The sequence below is a fragment of the Mesocricetus auratus genome, unplaced genomic scaffold (assembly GCF_017639785.1).
Source record: "Mesocricetus auratus isolate SY011 unplaced genomic scaffold, BCM_Maur_2.0 Super-Scaffold_100676, whole genome shotgun sequence".
In the NCBI taxonomy this organism is placed as follows: Eukaryota; Metazoa; Chordata; class Mammalia; order Rodentia; family Cricetidae; genus Mesocricetus; species Mesocricetus auratus.
The window spans coordinates 56,487,650-56,504,026 of record NW_024429266.1 but is presented as its reverse complement, the minus strand read 5'-3'; the positions used below and the strand labels follow the sequence as shown (position 1 = coordinate 56,504,026).

At 39.2% G+C, this 16,377-nt stretch overlaps 1 protein-coding gene across 7 annotated transcripts in view; it reads right to left on the bottom strand.

The window, feature by feature from the left end:
• Mdm4 (MDM4 regulator of p53) overlaps positions 1–16,377 on the bottom strand; it is a 65,627-nt gene that overhangs the window by 33,682 nt on the left and 15,568 nt on the right. For 6 of the 7 annotated variants that reach the window (XR_005874333.1, XM_040738982.1, XM_040738984.1 and 3 more), the window contains exons 6-10: positions 12,233–12,300; positions 11,341–11,440; positions 7,983–8,143; positions 2,741–2,887; positions 1,095–1,175 (exon numbers count right to left, since the gene is read on the bottom strand). Coding sequence is in view for 6 of the 7 variants with exons in the window: in XM_040738982.1 (XP_040594916.1) it covers positions 1,095–1,175; positions 2,741–2,887; positions 7,983–8,143; positions 11,341–11,440; positions 12,233–12,300 (557 nt within the window). In the remaining variant the exon portion in view is untranslated. The remainder of the gene's footprint in view (positions 1–1,094; positions 1,176–2,740; positions 2,888–7,982; positions 8,144–11,340; positions 11,441–12,232; positions 12,301–16,377) is intronic. The other variant, XM_040738987.1, reaches the window with a different exon arrangement.

Below are 16,377 nucleotides of genomic sequence, written 5' to 3'. Positions count from 1 at the left end.
TCTGCTTTTCAACCAGGATTTCTCTGTGTAGCTCTGGCTGTCCTGGAACTCACTCTGTAGACCAAGCTGGCCTTGAACTCAGAGATACACCTACCTCTGTTTCCTGAGTGCACCACCACCACCAGACTCATTTGCATCTTTTTAACAGATGCTGGTAAAATTGTTAAAGAATTTTACATAACATATATATCCGTCCTTAGGATAAGAAAGGTGTTCAAATGAGGCAAAGTAATGGAGGACTACTCTGGGTGTGTGGGGTGTGCAGTGGGGACGGGGTATTCAGTGTAGATTTGTGACTACAGTCAAAAATGTGCCATAGCATGTTCATGGAGGGTAAATTCAGGTCTTGTTCTTCACCTTCCACCTCGTTTGAGACAGGGTCCCTGTCATTTGCTATTGCATATATCAGGCTAGTTGGCCTATAAAGTTCCAGGAATTCTCCTGTCTCTCTTCCTTGCTGTCACAGACATGCACTACTAATCCTGCCTTTCATGAGTTCTGGGGATTCAAAATAAGGTTCTCATGCTTTCACAGCAAGTGATTTACACACAACCATCTCCCCATACTGTGCCCTGGTTTTGTTGTTGTTGTTGTTGTTGTTATTGTTTTTCGAGACACAGTTTCTCTGTGTAGCCCTGGCCAGCCTCAAACTCAATGATCCGACAGCCACCCGGTTGTCTTAAAGAGTTTTGATAGTGGAAACAGAGGTATTTGATTATCTTTCCCAAGGTAGGGAAAATATTAGAATATTAGATCAAGTTATTCTTTTATAGCCAGTGGTGGAGGCACACACTTTAATTTCAGCACTCAGGAGGCAGAGGTAGGTGGATCTCTGAAAGTTCAAGGCCAGCCTGGTCTACGAAGCGAGCTCCAGGACAGCCAGGGCTGTTATACAGAGAAACCCTACCTTGGGGGAAAAATATTTTATGTTCTCAAATTCCAATTAAAAACTTCTTAAGATGATGAAATGCAAAAAAACCAACACATCTTAGCAAGTAGGAGAAAAGGAGAGAGAGACAGGAAAAAAGAACAGTCTTCAATGCATGTGAACTAGGATTCAGCTAAAAATTAAACCACAGCAAACCAGCTTTTACCTCAGAGGTAAGCTCCACATCGGTATCATCACTCAAGGACTTGAGGTCCTCAGCATCATCATCTTTTCCCACTTCAGCCATCTGTGAACGTAAACAGACCTGGTTAGAAGCGTTAACCTATTTTATGAAAGACTATTAAAGCAAAAGCGATAAACAGTTTCAATATAAAACCCACTCTGTCCTACATCACTACCACTTAAAAAGGAGACAACATAAATGTCAGACCAAAACCTTGATCCTTTTGGAGACATATGGTTGACAATTTAGTGACAGTAATGAAGGAAAAGGAGCCACAAGGTTACCAAATATCTTCTATATTCAGAAAGAGGGGTCTAAATTCACAACTTCAAAAAAAACATATTCCAGGCATATAAAAACAGCAATTAATGGCCAGGCAGTAGTGGTGCATGCCTTTAATTCCAGCACCTGAGAGGCAGAGGTAGATAGATCTCTGTGAGTTCTGGGATAACCAGGTCAATATGGCAAATCTCTTATGAGTCTCCCTCAAAAGTTCAAGTATTTTCAGACCTGTTCTTTTATGTAAATATTTCCAAACTGTCAACTTCATTCTAGTCACCAAGATTCCTTCCAATGTTGGCTATAATTGGAAGTTTAGAGAATCTAACACTTATTTATAGCACGAAACCCAAATTACTACAAAAAACTATATGAAGATGGCCCAGTTTAACCCAGCATTTGTTTTGTTGTTGCCTTTATCCACTGCTACATTTATTCAGTGTTTTTTCTTTCATCTTTTTTGTAAAGATTTTTTTCAGCTAGTGTACAAAATGGGTCTTGTATGTTTTCACACATATAGTCAATGGGTATGACTAAGACATGTCTAGATGCTAAGCACTAGGTCTTTGTCCAATTCTTCTGACAACTAAACTGCTTCAATTGTGTGTGCTCATGCCATGGTACTGAGAGATCCAATTCTTGATTTTTGTTTGCTTATTTGTTTGTTTGTTTTTATAGTTTTTTCAAGACAGGGTTTCTCTGTGTAGCCCTGGCTGTCCTCAATCTCTGCCTCCCAGTGCTGGGATTAAGGTATATACCACCACAGCCAGCTCTAACTCCTTTTATTTTATGACTTTATTTTTAATTATGTGGGTTCATGAACACAGTGCCCAAAGAGGCCAGAAGGGAGCATTAGATCCCCTGGAGCTAGAGAAGCACTGAGTCACCAGACATGGGTGCTAGAAAGTGAACTCAAGTTCTCTGGAAGAGCAGCAGGAAGAACTCTGAAGCACTGAGCCAACTCTCCAGCTCCTATCCCCATACTAACTTTAAATCATACTAACTTTAAATAGAGTTTAAAAATTAGCTTTTTCCAATTTAGTGGTTACAAAGCTACCGAAGTTCTCAAAACATAAGGATTTTTCTCCTGTAACAGAAACTGCTGAGGCCATTTACAGTTTTGCCTTGTAAGCAAAAGTTTCTAGAAGAAATACTCTACAATGGACCATAGGAGAGAAGGGGCAGCAAGTCCCTAAAACAGCAAGAGCTTCTTCATGAAACTTGGCTCGTTTCTAAGGCAGCCTTGTCTAACTTAATCTACACCTGAAAACACACACAGAGAAATACTCAGCACCCGAACAGACAATTGTATGAAGACAGTCACAATCGCTAAAAATGTTCAAACATACCTTTTTGTCACTTGCTTTCCCTACTTCACTTGCTTGCTCAGAACTAGCAGCTTCAACTTTTATTCCAACACCTAATTGCTCTGACACTGACTCATTTAAAAACCACAGATCATCCGTAGTGTCTGAAACAATGGCAGTACCTATATCCTAACAGAGAAAAACAAGAGTGAGCTTTGAAATCAGTGACTTATGACAGATGCTGAACCAACTTAATGTCTTCACATGCCTCCAGAGAACACCATGCCTTTCTTCAACAGACATGTCTTCATTCAGTAGGTCTCCATTTGTCACCTTCCATGGTTACAAAATTTACATCTATAGGAACTGACAAGGAAGTTTTTAACACTAAATGAGGTATGATATACAAAAAATGGTACAAAAAGGGCTTAAAAACAGTTGGTCTACCAAACAAAATGCATTCAACAGTCATCTCCACAAGGGAAAATCTAGAAAAGTTCTATGCTTTCTGACATATACCTTCCTAATTTATGATCAGTAACTGTTTTCCAGTTACAGATGGCAATCCCACTCTTTGAACATGACACTTTTGAAAAGCAATTTCATTATATAGTCCTTGTGAACCTGGACTTCACTATGTAGCTCAGGCTGGCCTGAAACTTAACAGCTCTTAGAGCTGAAACTATACACATGCACCACCACAAAGCCAACATATACAAACTTAACTTTCACATTCATTTATAGACATGCTTTAAGGTTTTTGTTTGTTTGTTTGTTTTTGTTTTACGAGACAGGGTTTCTCTGTATTGTTCTGGAGGTTGTTAGACCAGCCTGGCCTCAAGCTCACAGAGATCCTCCTGCCTCTGCCTCCCGAGTGCTGGGATTAAAGGCGTGTGCCACCACCGCCCAGCAAGAATTTATTTTTATTTTATGTGTGTATGTGCTTTGCTGCATGCAGTGTCCAGAGGCCAGAAAAGGGGATCACTTAGAACTGGAGCTATAACAAGCTGTGAGGCGCCATGTGGACGCTCAGAACTGAAGCCTAGTTCTCTGCAGGAGCAGTAAGCACTCTTATCCTCTGAACCATCTCTCCAGCCCATTAGCCTTACAACATTTCCTAGAACTTTTGTGTTTTGCTACTTTTCTATGACCTTCTTTTAAAGACCACTCACTCGCTGAATGCATACCAGATACTATTCTAGGTACTCAGTAAGTGAACAATGCAAAAGCCTTGATCTTACATATCAATGAAAGTAAACAAACAATAATTACAAATATAAAAGCTGCTGGACAATGGTGACACATATCTTTAATCCCAGCACTTGGGGGGCAAAGGCAGGCAGATCTCTGTGAGTTCGAGACCACCCTAGTCTACAGAGTGAGTTCCAGGACAGCTAGGACTGTTACACAGAGAAACCCTATCTCAAAAAAATCAAAATAAATAATGAAAGAATGAATCAATCAATCAACCAACCAACCAATCAATATAAAACCTAACAGTGTTTCTATAAAGTGGCAAGTACAACTGAGAATATCAACTAAGATAAAAGCAAACCACAAATGATGAAAAGGAATGCTGGTAGGAAAATAAACTAATGCAGTCACACACATACACACAGAACAACAATAACAACAAAACAATGTAGTCACTATGGAAATCAGAGTGAAGGTTTCACATAAAACTTTTCTACTCTAGTATATACTCAAGCCCTATCATGTAGATAACCTGCACATCCATGTTTATTGCTGTACTTCTCACAACAGCTAAGAAATGGAACACCCTAGATGTTCATAAGCAAATGAGTAGATAAAGAAGATATAGTACCTAAAGAAAACAGAATCTTATTCAGCCTTAAGGGAAAAAGACATTTTTCAGGAAAACTGACGACCCAGAAGGCATTATGTTAAGTGAAATAAGCCAGACTCAGAAAGATACCCACTGAATGCTATCTGTCATATTCATGTTCTAGATTAATAGTGTGGGGTGTTATGAACTATAAAGGAAAAAATAGAGATACTAAGAGGTTGGAAGAAAGTCGTGGAATACATGTGACATGAAAATGAAAGGGGAGAAGGAACCACCAGGTGAAGGATACAGGGAGAGTGGAAACGAAGGATATTAAGAATGAAATAGGAGCCGGGCGTTGGTGGCGCACGCCTTTAATCCCAGCACTCGGGAGGCAGAGGCAGAGGGATCTCTGTGAGTTCGAGGCCAGCCTGGTCTACAGAGCGAGTTCCAGGACAGCCTCCAAAGCCACAGAGAAACCCTGTCTCGAAAAACCAAAAAAAAAAAAAAAAAAAAAAAAAAAGAATGAAATAGGAGACAAGTGGTGGTGGCACACACCTTTAATCCCAGCACTCAGGATCACAGAGGCAGGAGGATCTCTGTGAGTTCAAGGCCAGCCTGGTCTACAGAGTGAGTTCCAGGACAGACTCCAAAGCTAAAGAGAAACTCTGTCCCAATAAAGAAAAATAACAAAATAAAATAAAACAAAAAAGTATGAAATATAGTCAGTCAGGCATAGTGGCACATATCTTTAATTCTAGCACTTGGGGGACAGAGGCAGGCAGATCTCTGTAAGTATGAGGCCAGCCTGGTCTATGTAGTAAGTTCCAAGACTACCAAAGCTACATAGTGAGACCCTATCTCAAAACAAAAACAAAACCAAGATATATGACAAAACCAAGATATATGACAAAGCCAAGATATATGCTCATATGAACGCAGAGACGGGAGGAACAAGCAAGCACAGGGCCTGCATAGGTCTGGGCCAGCTGTGTACTTATTACAGATTTCAGTTTAGTATTTTTATGGGACTCCTGTGTGTGAACAAGTGAGTTTCTAATTCTGGTGTCTTCTCTTGGGCTCTTTTCCTTCTGTTGGTTTGCCTTGTCCAACTTTGATATGATGGTTTTTATCTTATTTTATTTTGTTAAAAAATATAAATAATAAAATTGCTAATTACTTATGCCACTGCTATCTTAAAAGTTGACTCATGTTCTGAATGTACAGCTTATTTGCTGACTCAGTTTTGTTATTAATAAAAGTATCTTTTACTCAAAAAAAGTATATATGGAAATGCCATAATGAAACCCGTTACTTTATATACTAGCTTTTAAAACTTAAAAAGGACTTACAAAAAAAAAGTTAAAGGAATAAAGTGGCTGGAGAGGAGGCACTTTTGAAGGTAGGTTTTACAGGGTTACTTCATAGAAGTACAATGCACATCAACAAAATAAGAAATGGATCCTCGCCGGGCGGTGGTGGCACATGCCTTTAGTCCCAGCACTCGGGAGATAGAGGCAGGCAGATCTCTGTGAGTTCGAGGCCAGGCTGGACCGATAGCCTCCAAAACAATACAGAGAAACCCTGTCTCATAAAAACAAAAAACAACAAAAAAAAAAGAAATGGATCCTTCTAGAATTATGCAACATAGTAATCTTGGAACTAGTGATGATGACCTCTAAAAACAAATTACATTCAAGTCAAGTTCTAAATCATAAGAAGGAAATAAAAAGATTTGGGGGAGAAAACGTTTCACAAGGCAGAAAACAAATTCAAATTGCCTAGGAGAGGAAGGAAATCAGAGCTTCGGGGTTAATGTTTTGTGTGTCTGGAATGCAGATAGTGAACAATGAAGACTGATAAAGACAAGCTACAGCTACGGTAAGGAGTCTAGACCTTAATCTATTTGCTTTCTGATCCCACTGAAGAATTATAAATGTAGTAATAATGGTAGTAATATAAGTTAGTCATTAAAAATTTACTCTTGCCAAGAACTCAGGAGGAGCTCTGAGTCTGAGACCAGATTGATCTACACAGGCCACACAGTCAGAACTATGTATAGACCCTGTCTCATAAAAACAAAAAACAAAAATGTACTCTGGGGAAGAAATTGATCAATGGTCTAGATGAGAAGAACCCTATAATACCAACTTATCAGGTGAGATGTGCTCATCAGTGTAATAATGGTCTGCTATGGGGGTAACCAACTGTCTCAGTTAGGGTTTCTATTGCTGCAATGAAATACCATGACCAAAAAGCAAGTTGGGAGGAAAGGGTTTATCTGACTTACACTTCCACATTGCTATTTCACAGCTGAAGAAGTCGGGACAGGAACTCAAACAGGGCAGAATCCCAGAGGCAGGAGCTGATGCAGACGCCATGGAGGAGTGCTGCTGACTAGCTTGCTTCACATGGCGTGCTCAGCCTGCTTTCTTTTTTTTTTTTTTTTAAGATTTATTTATTTATTACATATACAGTATTCTGCCTACATACCAGAAGAGGGCACCAGATTGAATTGTAGATGGTTGTGAGCCACCATGGGGTTGCTGGGAATTGAACTCAGGACCTCTGAAAGAGCAGTCAATGCTCTTAACCTCTGAGCCATCTCTCCAGCCCCATCAGCCTGCTTTCTTATAGAACCCAGGAATACCAGCCCAGGGATGACACCACACAAGTGGGGGCCCTCCTGCACTGACCACTAATTGAGAAAATACCTTACAGCTGGATCTCATGGAGCCATTTCCTTAGCTGAGGCTCCTTCCTTTCTAATGACTCTAGCTTGTGTCAGGTTGACACACAAAACAAGACAGTACACCAACCACTTCCTGATTAAACATGAGAACAGTTCCACAGGAGGAAATTCGTGCCTGGTCCTGGAACCCAAGACTGGAGAGATGGATGGCTCAGTGATTAAGAGTATCAAGTTCAGTTCCCAGTACTCACAGGCAGTTCACAACTCTACTTCCAGGACACCTAACATCCCCACTTCTACTCTGAGGGTAAGGGAACACACAATACATACATACAGAGTACACACACACATATATACACACACACAAAATAAGTGCTATTTTAAAAATCAAAAATATTAAAATCAAGAAATGTAGCTATGGTATGAAATTGCCCCACTACCTACATGAAACAGTAATGGGTTATGACAATTAAAGCAGTTTAATATAAAACAGGTTAGCTTCTGATGTGCTCTGGATAATGTCCTGACAACCTGAATACATATGACAGAGAAGGAAGTCAGTATCTCCTGTAGTTTGGCTAAAATTAATAAATAGAAAGAAAAGACAGGGAAGGAGTGCCCGGTTAAAAAAAACATCAATTTCATGTTTAAGGTCAGTATATATAGGGGTTCACTGTGGATTGTGGAAAGTCAGCATCATATTCAGACAGATAAAACAAAGCAGTACGCATGTTTAGCTAAGGATGCAATATAGTCAGAGTAAGCAAGAACAAAACAGCACAAAACAAAACAGGTTTGACTTTTACCTGATTTGTCTGTAAATCTGTCGAGCCATTACTTCTAGGTATATAGTTGTTTCTCAAGTTCCCCAAAAACCACCATGGCAGGCCAGCAACATCCCACTCCTCAAAGTCAAGGTCCAGCCTAGATGTCTCATCTTGAGTTAAATGTTCTATTAAGTCTTTATCTACAGAAATCAAATGAAAATAACTATAGGTAATAAAGACCACAAAGATTTTCTCAGAACACTTAACAATCTTTGTAAAAGTAAGTAAAAAGAAACTCCTATTTTCAGTAAGAAAAAAAAACAGAAATAAATATCTTAGTGGCATGGCTCAAAACTCCCATTTAGGTTTCATCAGTAAGTAATATTACGAACAGAAGATCACTTCAGGACACAGAACTCTAAAAAGCATCTGAACACAATGTTCTAAAGAGATTTCAAAAAATGACCATTTTCTGAAATTTTAAACATTCCTAACAATGAGAGTCAGGCATGGTAGCACATGTCTACCTTAATCCTAGCACATAGCAAATTCCAGGTTAGCCAGGGCTTCTTAATGAGACCCGGTCTCAAAAACAGATAATGATAATGACTTAATCTAATACGTGTCTTGATAATGGCTTAGCCAGTGGATTGCAAATGGTAATGATGCAGTAGCCCAAGCCCTGAGATCAAAGCAGGGAGGTAAAGATCCTAACGAGGAGTCACAAGGTTGAAGTCTTACTGGTATCACAAATCTGGGATATTTATCAATAATGCATATGTTTTGTTAGGTAACAACTGTCAACAGAACTCCCAACTGTTCAAATAAATACATATATATGTGTGTTTTTTGGATCAAGGGCTCCTTAAGAGATCAGTATCTAAAAGTACTGCAGATGACAAGGCCCCACGTATTTTTTTTTTTTTTGGTTTTTTTGGAGACAGGGTTTCTCTGTATTGTTTTGGAGGCTATCGGTCCAGCCTGGCCTCGAACTCACAGAGATCCGCCTGCCTCTGCCTCCCGAGTGCTGGGATTAAAGACGTGCGCCACCACTGCCTGGCGGCCCCACGTATTTTAAGTAAAGACCTAGACAGTAACTAAGTTCATTCTTGTAAGTAATCTTTTCTAGTCCTCTTAGTACTTGACCCTCACTGCACTTCCTCACTATTTTCTACCCCTTCCCAATGTACTGGATCTGATGATGGCAATCACAGAAGCATAAATGTGCCCAGGCACATACAATTCAAACATTTCTGAAATAAACTGGTCCCTGCCAGAGTACAACTAACTAATTACATTCTGCTGTTATCATAGACATATTTGTGGCCAGAGAAACTTCAATTACATTTTCCTCCATTCATTACTGTAATGATCAGAAACTAATTCCCAAGACAGAATCACTAAAGATATCCTGAGATATTCAAACTCTACAATTTATTATGAAAGGAATATGAATAATACTTTCCATAGATAAAAATGATGTCCTTTCTATTGATACATCTTCCTGGAAATTCTGGAACTATTCATTCCTAAATTTCTATCACAAATTGCATATAGTATCTTGAACTATTATTTTAAAAAGCTTTTTGTGAACAGAAATAAGGATTTGATATAAAAGCACACATTAAAAAGACTAAAATAGCCGGGCGTTGGTGGCACACGCCTTTAATCCCAGCACTCGGGAGGCAGAGGCAGGCGGATCTCTGTGAGTTCGAGACCAGCCTGGACTACCAAGTGAGTTCCAGGACAGCCTCCAAAGCCACAGAGAAACCCTGTCTCAAAAAACCAAAAAAATAAATAAATAAAAATAAAAGACTAAAATAGCTTTAATGTAAACACATAGATTAAAAATCAATTTATGTTCAAATAGTGAGAAAACAAGCCAGCATGATGAACTAATTTAAATTTAATTTAAACATATTATAAAACTTTAGCAACATAACTTTCTAAGATACAATCCAAGTCTAATCTGCCTTTGACCCAATTATGAACCAGGAACCAGATACAAGAAAGCATTATGCCATAAACTAAATACCTTTGGGGAAAATTGTGGTTTTATACAAAAAAGAAAAAGAAAAAAGGAAAAACTCCAAAATTTCAGAAAATATTTTAGGCGAAACTTCCAAATTATCAGTTACCTCACTCCCTCTGACCATGTGTCTAGCAGGATGAAAGGTTCTCCCATGGCAACAGAACTACTCAACTTGCTATCTCATGTTTGCCTCTATGCTGTTACATACATTGTGCTGATACATATATTTTGCCATTTTTGCAAACTTTAAACGATTAAAAACTAGTTGCCACCTCAAAAGATAAAAGCCAAGTCAAAATATGAAGTCTACAGAGAGCGACCAAAACTCAAAAGGCTGAGCACGGGGAGTCTATACCCAAAGAACGTGACAAGAGCAAATTCAAATCAGCAGCATCCTCTCAAGTTTGCTAGCTCATGCAAGGGTCCTGTACTACTCGCTGCTCAGAGCTGCCAAAGAATATCTAGATGGACACCTGCTGGAAGCTGTGCAGCCTAGTTTCAGACCAGCACATGAGTGCTCGTCCAACGGGTCCCCAGATGAGGCAAAATCCCACAAGGACAGTCTCGCGCGGCAAGGACCAGTGGACTTCGGGACAGCACAGAATGCTCTTTTCTCTCTCATAATACTCAAGATTCTCTTGGCAGTTTTAGTGTCATACTGTCAGTCATGCATGGGACAGATGTGATCATTCCTGGAAAGCCTACTTTTTCTCAAAATTTTCCCCTGAAATTCTTTAGGAACTGATACTTAGATTTCTTGTCTGGAGATGGCAGCCATCACTTCAGACCCCAGGAGCTGTCTGATTCAGTGCTGACAGGATGGAAGCAGATCCAGATCACCCCTATTTCTGTAAACATGTTTTGAATGGATTACTGCTCTTGAAAATGTGTGCCTATATCAATCATCTTTTAGTCTTATAAATACCTGGTTCAATATTTGACTAAGCTAGCAAAATGATAAGAGTTGTTTTTGGTTTAAAGATGTTTTGATGTAAAAGTTAGGAGTTTCACTTGTGTGAAACTCATCTGGTATTTCTTTTTTTTGTTGTTGTTGTTTTTTGTTTTGTTTTGTTTGTTTTTCGAGATAGAGTTTCTCTGTGGCTTTGGAGGCTATTCTGGAACTTGCTTGGTAGTCCAGGCTGGTCTCGAACTTACAGAGATCCGCCTGCCTCTGCCTCCCGAGTGCTGGGATTAAAGGTGTGCGCCACCAACGCCTGGCTTCATCTAGCATTTCTTAATGCTGACACCCCTTCACCTTCTCAGGACCTGAATCCAGGCTGCAGCAGGACCACAGCAGATGCCATTTCTAGAAGTACAAATGAAGGAGAAAAAAGGAGGGAGGAGAAGTCTCAATCCAAAGCTTACCTCCTCTAGAATCTCTGCATTTATGCTGTGAGGTAGGCAGTGTAAGAGCATCATCTTCCTCAGTTCTTCTTCTGGAACTGGAGCACTCTGTTGCACTGTGCTGCAAGGGAAGGGTGTCCATCAGTACAGCAGAAATGACTAAGACCAGGGGATGTAGCAGTTCCATTCTGGCTCACCAGTTAGTGTGCAACACAATGGGTTATGCACAAGAAAGAGAGCTCTGCAGCTGACAAGAGTTGTCAAGAAAGCAGCACAACACCTCTCAACACCACGAAAAGAACTAGCAGAATCCCAAACTTGGGAGAAGGGGAATAATCGCTGTACAAAGGACAAAATACACTCTTAATAAAACAGGTTGTCTACCCGGCCTATTTCGTATTAGTTATAATTCAGAAAACATGTAACATCCTCACCATATTCCAAGATGATCTTAAAGATTCCCCAGGTTTGAGGAAACTTTAGGAAATGGCATGACATGAACTTAAACTGCAACGAGCCTGCTACAGTCTAATACAACAATTCCTCAAAAACCCAAATATGTACCACCTCAAACATATGCATGCGCAAACACATTCACACTCCACACAGACACACACACACACAGAGACAGACAGACAGACAGATAGGGAGAGAGAGAGACAGAGAAAGAGAGAGAGCAACTGGAAGAAGTGAAAATCAGAAGTGCTACATCCCAAAGACACATTCAGAGACTGGAACTCTGTTAAGGGCAGAACAGAGAAGGTTCACTCTGTCCCTGGTCTGTGAACTCCCAAGGACTTTTCTTACTAAATTCTTACCACATTCATGAAAAGGCCTTGGGAGCCCAAGATCCACAGGTACAGAGAAGGGGCCACTCTGTACAAGAAAAGAAGTCACCGTGTGGTGATTTTACCTTCAGTCGGTCTTGACTTGGAATATCCATACTGTGATCCTGTGCGAGAGCGAGAGTCTGAGCAGCATCTGGATAGCAAGTAAAACAAAAGGAAAACCTTCCCTGGTAATAACCATTCTTTCCACAAAACCTCAGCAAACAGCCCTGAGGAGGCTTCTTCTCTATAGATGGACTTCTGCCTAGAAAAGACTCTCATTCCCAAGATGGGGGAAAAAACCAAAACTGCTAAAAATAACAAAAACCAAGACAGGCCATGGTAAAAGAGAATGCCAGAACAATTGTGGGAGTAAAAGCGGCTCTGTACGCCCTTCCATGGCACGTGTTCAGATCTTATGCAAAAAGTGACCTCAAGCAGAAAACAATGCAGTGTTCATCTCTTCCTACATCAACAAACTGCCTACCTTATGAAGAGCAAAGGTCACTTCTTTATTTTACTTTGTAATTTTAAATGTTGTATTACAAGATCTGAAAACCAGAAATTTGCCAGACTTGTTACAGAAAACAATTCCATCTCAAGAAGCAAACCTTAAACTGCATTCCAAACGCCAATGGTGACTTCAGGATCTGAATTCCATTCCCCTGAATACAGACTGTCACTAAGTCTTATTCTTCTCAGTGATAGCAAACATGTTTCTCTCTGAACAATCAACAGAAGCAGAGAGAAAAGGGAGAGGAGAGAACATAGCTGAGAGAAATTCCTTATTTTTAGATTTTTCTTATCTACTAGTATTGTGTATAATGGGCACTCCTGTCACACTTGCATTATGAAGCTCAGAAGACAACTTTGGGAGTCAATATTCTCGTTCCATAGTGGGTTCAGGTCATCAGACTTGCACAGAAAGTCCTTCAGCCTACTGAATCATCTAACAGCCCAGACAGACATCCTTATATTGCATTATCTAAAGAGGGAAATGTATCCCAAGGACTTACAAAAGTATCAAGTGAAACAAAACCTAAAAACTTGGCTACAGAAAAAAACAAGCTACTGAGAGCTAGCTAACCTGACCTATACCAATACTATAACCTCCGGGTAACTGAGACACATTCACATGCGCCTGCTAAGGACTGGGTTCACCAGCCACTAGCAGAGCCATAAAGACACAGCCACAAAAACAGCAGTAGCATCCAACTGACTGCTGAGAACCCAGATCTAGACTCTAACTACTTGACAATTCAGGAGTTTTGCACAAAATAAACATTTTTCAAAATTGTAACATTTTGCCAGGTGTGCCTTTAATCCCAGCACTCAGGAGGCAGAAACAGGCGGTAAGTTCAAGACCAGCCTGATCTACAGAATGAGTTCCAGGACAGTCAGGGCTGTTAGACAGAGAAACAACTGTTTCGAAAGAAAAAAAAAAAAAAAAAACAACCTGTGGTTACTCTTATTACTAAAAAGCCTATTATCTAGAAAACTTCAATGTAGAAAGAAATTTTAAAATTATTTCATTTTATTAATATACCTAGGGATAGTTGGAGAAATTGTTTAGAAAGAACCTTCATTTTAAATAATGACCATTTTCTTCAACATCAAAATAAAGGTCTAAAATCACGTGCAATGGTACAAATAAGAAAAGCACTTTTTCTTTCATTTCTCCTTTCAAATAAACACATGCAATCCAATTTATTTTCAGGTCAACAAAACATCCAACCACAGGCACTAACTACAAAAGCAAGTCAGAGCAGACAATCCAAACTCCTTGCACAATTCCCTACGGGACCCTACATGCATACATAAAATTTTTAAACCTTGAAAAAGCTTCTTGCAGCAATTTCCTAGGGCATCATTATGCTAAGGTTATGATACATATTGTCAGTGAGGGAATCTGGGTAAAAAGCATGCTAAATACTGAATACTTTTTCTTTTTCCCTGAAACTACGTAGCCCACAATATACTAGAACTTTAGATCCTCCACCTCTGCCTCCCAAATAATGGGATTACAGGTATTCACTACTCTGTCAGGGTTTTGTGGCTTTTAAGTACAAAATTTCTTCATAATGACAAGTAAAAAAATTTTGATAACTTAATACTCAGAGGAAAAATGTGCATCCAAAACAACTAGGAGGGTGGAGAAAGTTCTGTCAGAGTTAAGAAGGGTAAGGACATATCAGTGTGTAGCATAATGGATAGTATAAGAACTGGTCAATGGCCAGTGACCTTGAGTCTGGTACTGGGCTAATCACTAACATAAAACCTTTTGTTTCTTTACCTCTAGGACCTCTTCACAGGGTGGCTGTAAAGATGAACTGAATTGATAGAGAAATGTTGTTTATACACTATAGAGAAAGATATATGCAGAGAAAGTACAAGAAAGAAAATAAGAATACTCTCACTCTAAATATTCAAAGGATGGATCAGAAAACAAATTTAACTGAATATACAAATCAAAATTATAAAACCCTTCATGTATTTCAAGCCACCAGTGAGTTTCCAAAGAAAGTGTTAGTTCACAAATGACTACATTTCAATAAAGTTGCCTCTCGTTTGAAGTTCCCCCTCAGTGTCTTTCACTGACATGAAAAGAGATTTAGAAAGACTCTTTGCAGTCTATTTACTTCCAAGAACATGAGCAAAATCTAGTGAGATAGTGTAATTTGGATGGTGTACTTCAGATCTAAATGAGGCAAATAGGAGAGGAGACAGTTTCATTGTCCAGAGTGAGAGTACCACACATTTTAGTACCATCTCTACCCGAGCACTTTGGAAAAAGACTCCAAAATAGCCAGTTTTCTCCTCATAACTAAATAAATCCAAAAACAACATTTAAAAGGCCTGGGAAGAGTCAAATTGGTTTACAGATAATAATTTACTGAGCCAAGTATAGCGGCTCATGCCTGGGATCCCAACATTCAGGAGGTCAGGATAGGCAATATTTCCAAGATTGAGGCTAGCCTGGGGTACATAGCAAGTTCCAGGCTAACCTGAACTACAACATGTAACTCCATCTCATAAATAAGAAATGTGTTATGTAAACAAATGACTAAAATCATTAAGGTGAAAAGTTTTGAGGAGAACCTTTGTAATAGACAGATCAGACCAATACTACCAAGAGTTCACAGAATCACATGTGAACGAGGGAGCGGCTTACATAACTAACATGAGACATACAAAGGGGAGGAAAAGGAAGTCCAAAGCACCATCAATGACCATCTGTCAGCAAAGAAACTTAAGCTTGAATCTAATCAAGCTTTACACTAAAACAGCAATGGTAAACAAACACAATTACAAGGATACAATCTGTCAATTCTAGAACACAGGCAATACTATAGAACAAATTACTCAAATCTTCAACAAATACAATGAAAACCAAAATAAGTATCCCATACCAATAAGGTGGACACAGCAATTTACCGAATATTTCAATAGCTAGAAGTTGAGATTTTCAAATGCCTCCCACATACAAAAAAAAAAGTTAAACGTGAGATGGTAGGTATGTTAAGTTATTCCAAATTGATTACTGAACATTCTGTATGTGACAAAATACATGGTACCCCAGAAATATGTACAATATTACATGACATTCAAAAAAAGGTATCTATTTAATGTCAAACCAAATCTCTCACACACACCCAAACACACAGGGACAGGTAAGTTTTTTGTTTTTTGCAATAATCCCAATGCAGTGTATGGATTTTGGATCCTCACCTGAACAAACCAAAAATAAAGGGCATTTTTAAGATGAGTGAGAGGAAAAACAAACTATAAACCAGTTTATTCAATAGGACTAGGGAACATTTATTAGTTTTATTATTACTTTTGAGTACAGTAATAATATGGTTATGTTTGAAGAGAAAAGATCCATATCTAAGAGATTATTTAAGTATATAAAGATGAAGCAAATATAATGCAATGTTTATATATAATTACTAAATTTAAGCCTGGTCTGCTTCCACAGACCAGGAAATAGAGCTTCTGGGAAGACAGAGGTAGGGGAATCTACAAATTCAAGGCCTGTATGGGCTACAGTGAGTTCAAGGCCAGCCTAGGCAACTTAAGGAGAAACTGTCTCAAAACAGCAAACAGAAAGCTAGAAATGTAGGTCAGTGTTAGAGCATATGAATACAGACCCTAGGCTCAACCCTCTGTGCCACATAAAGGAAAAAAAAAACATCTAGGATGCAAACATCTCTCCTCCTTCTATCTTCCG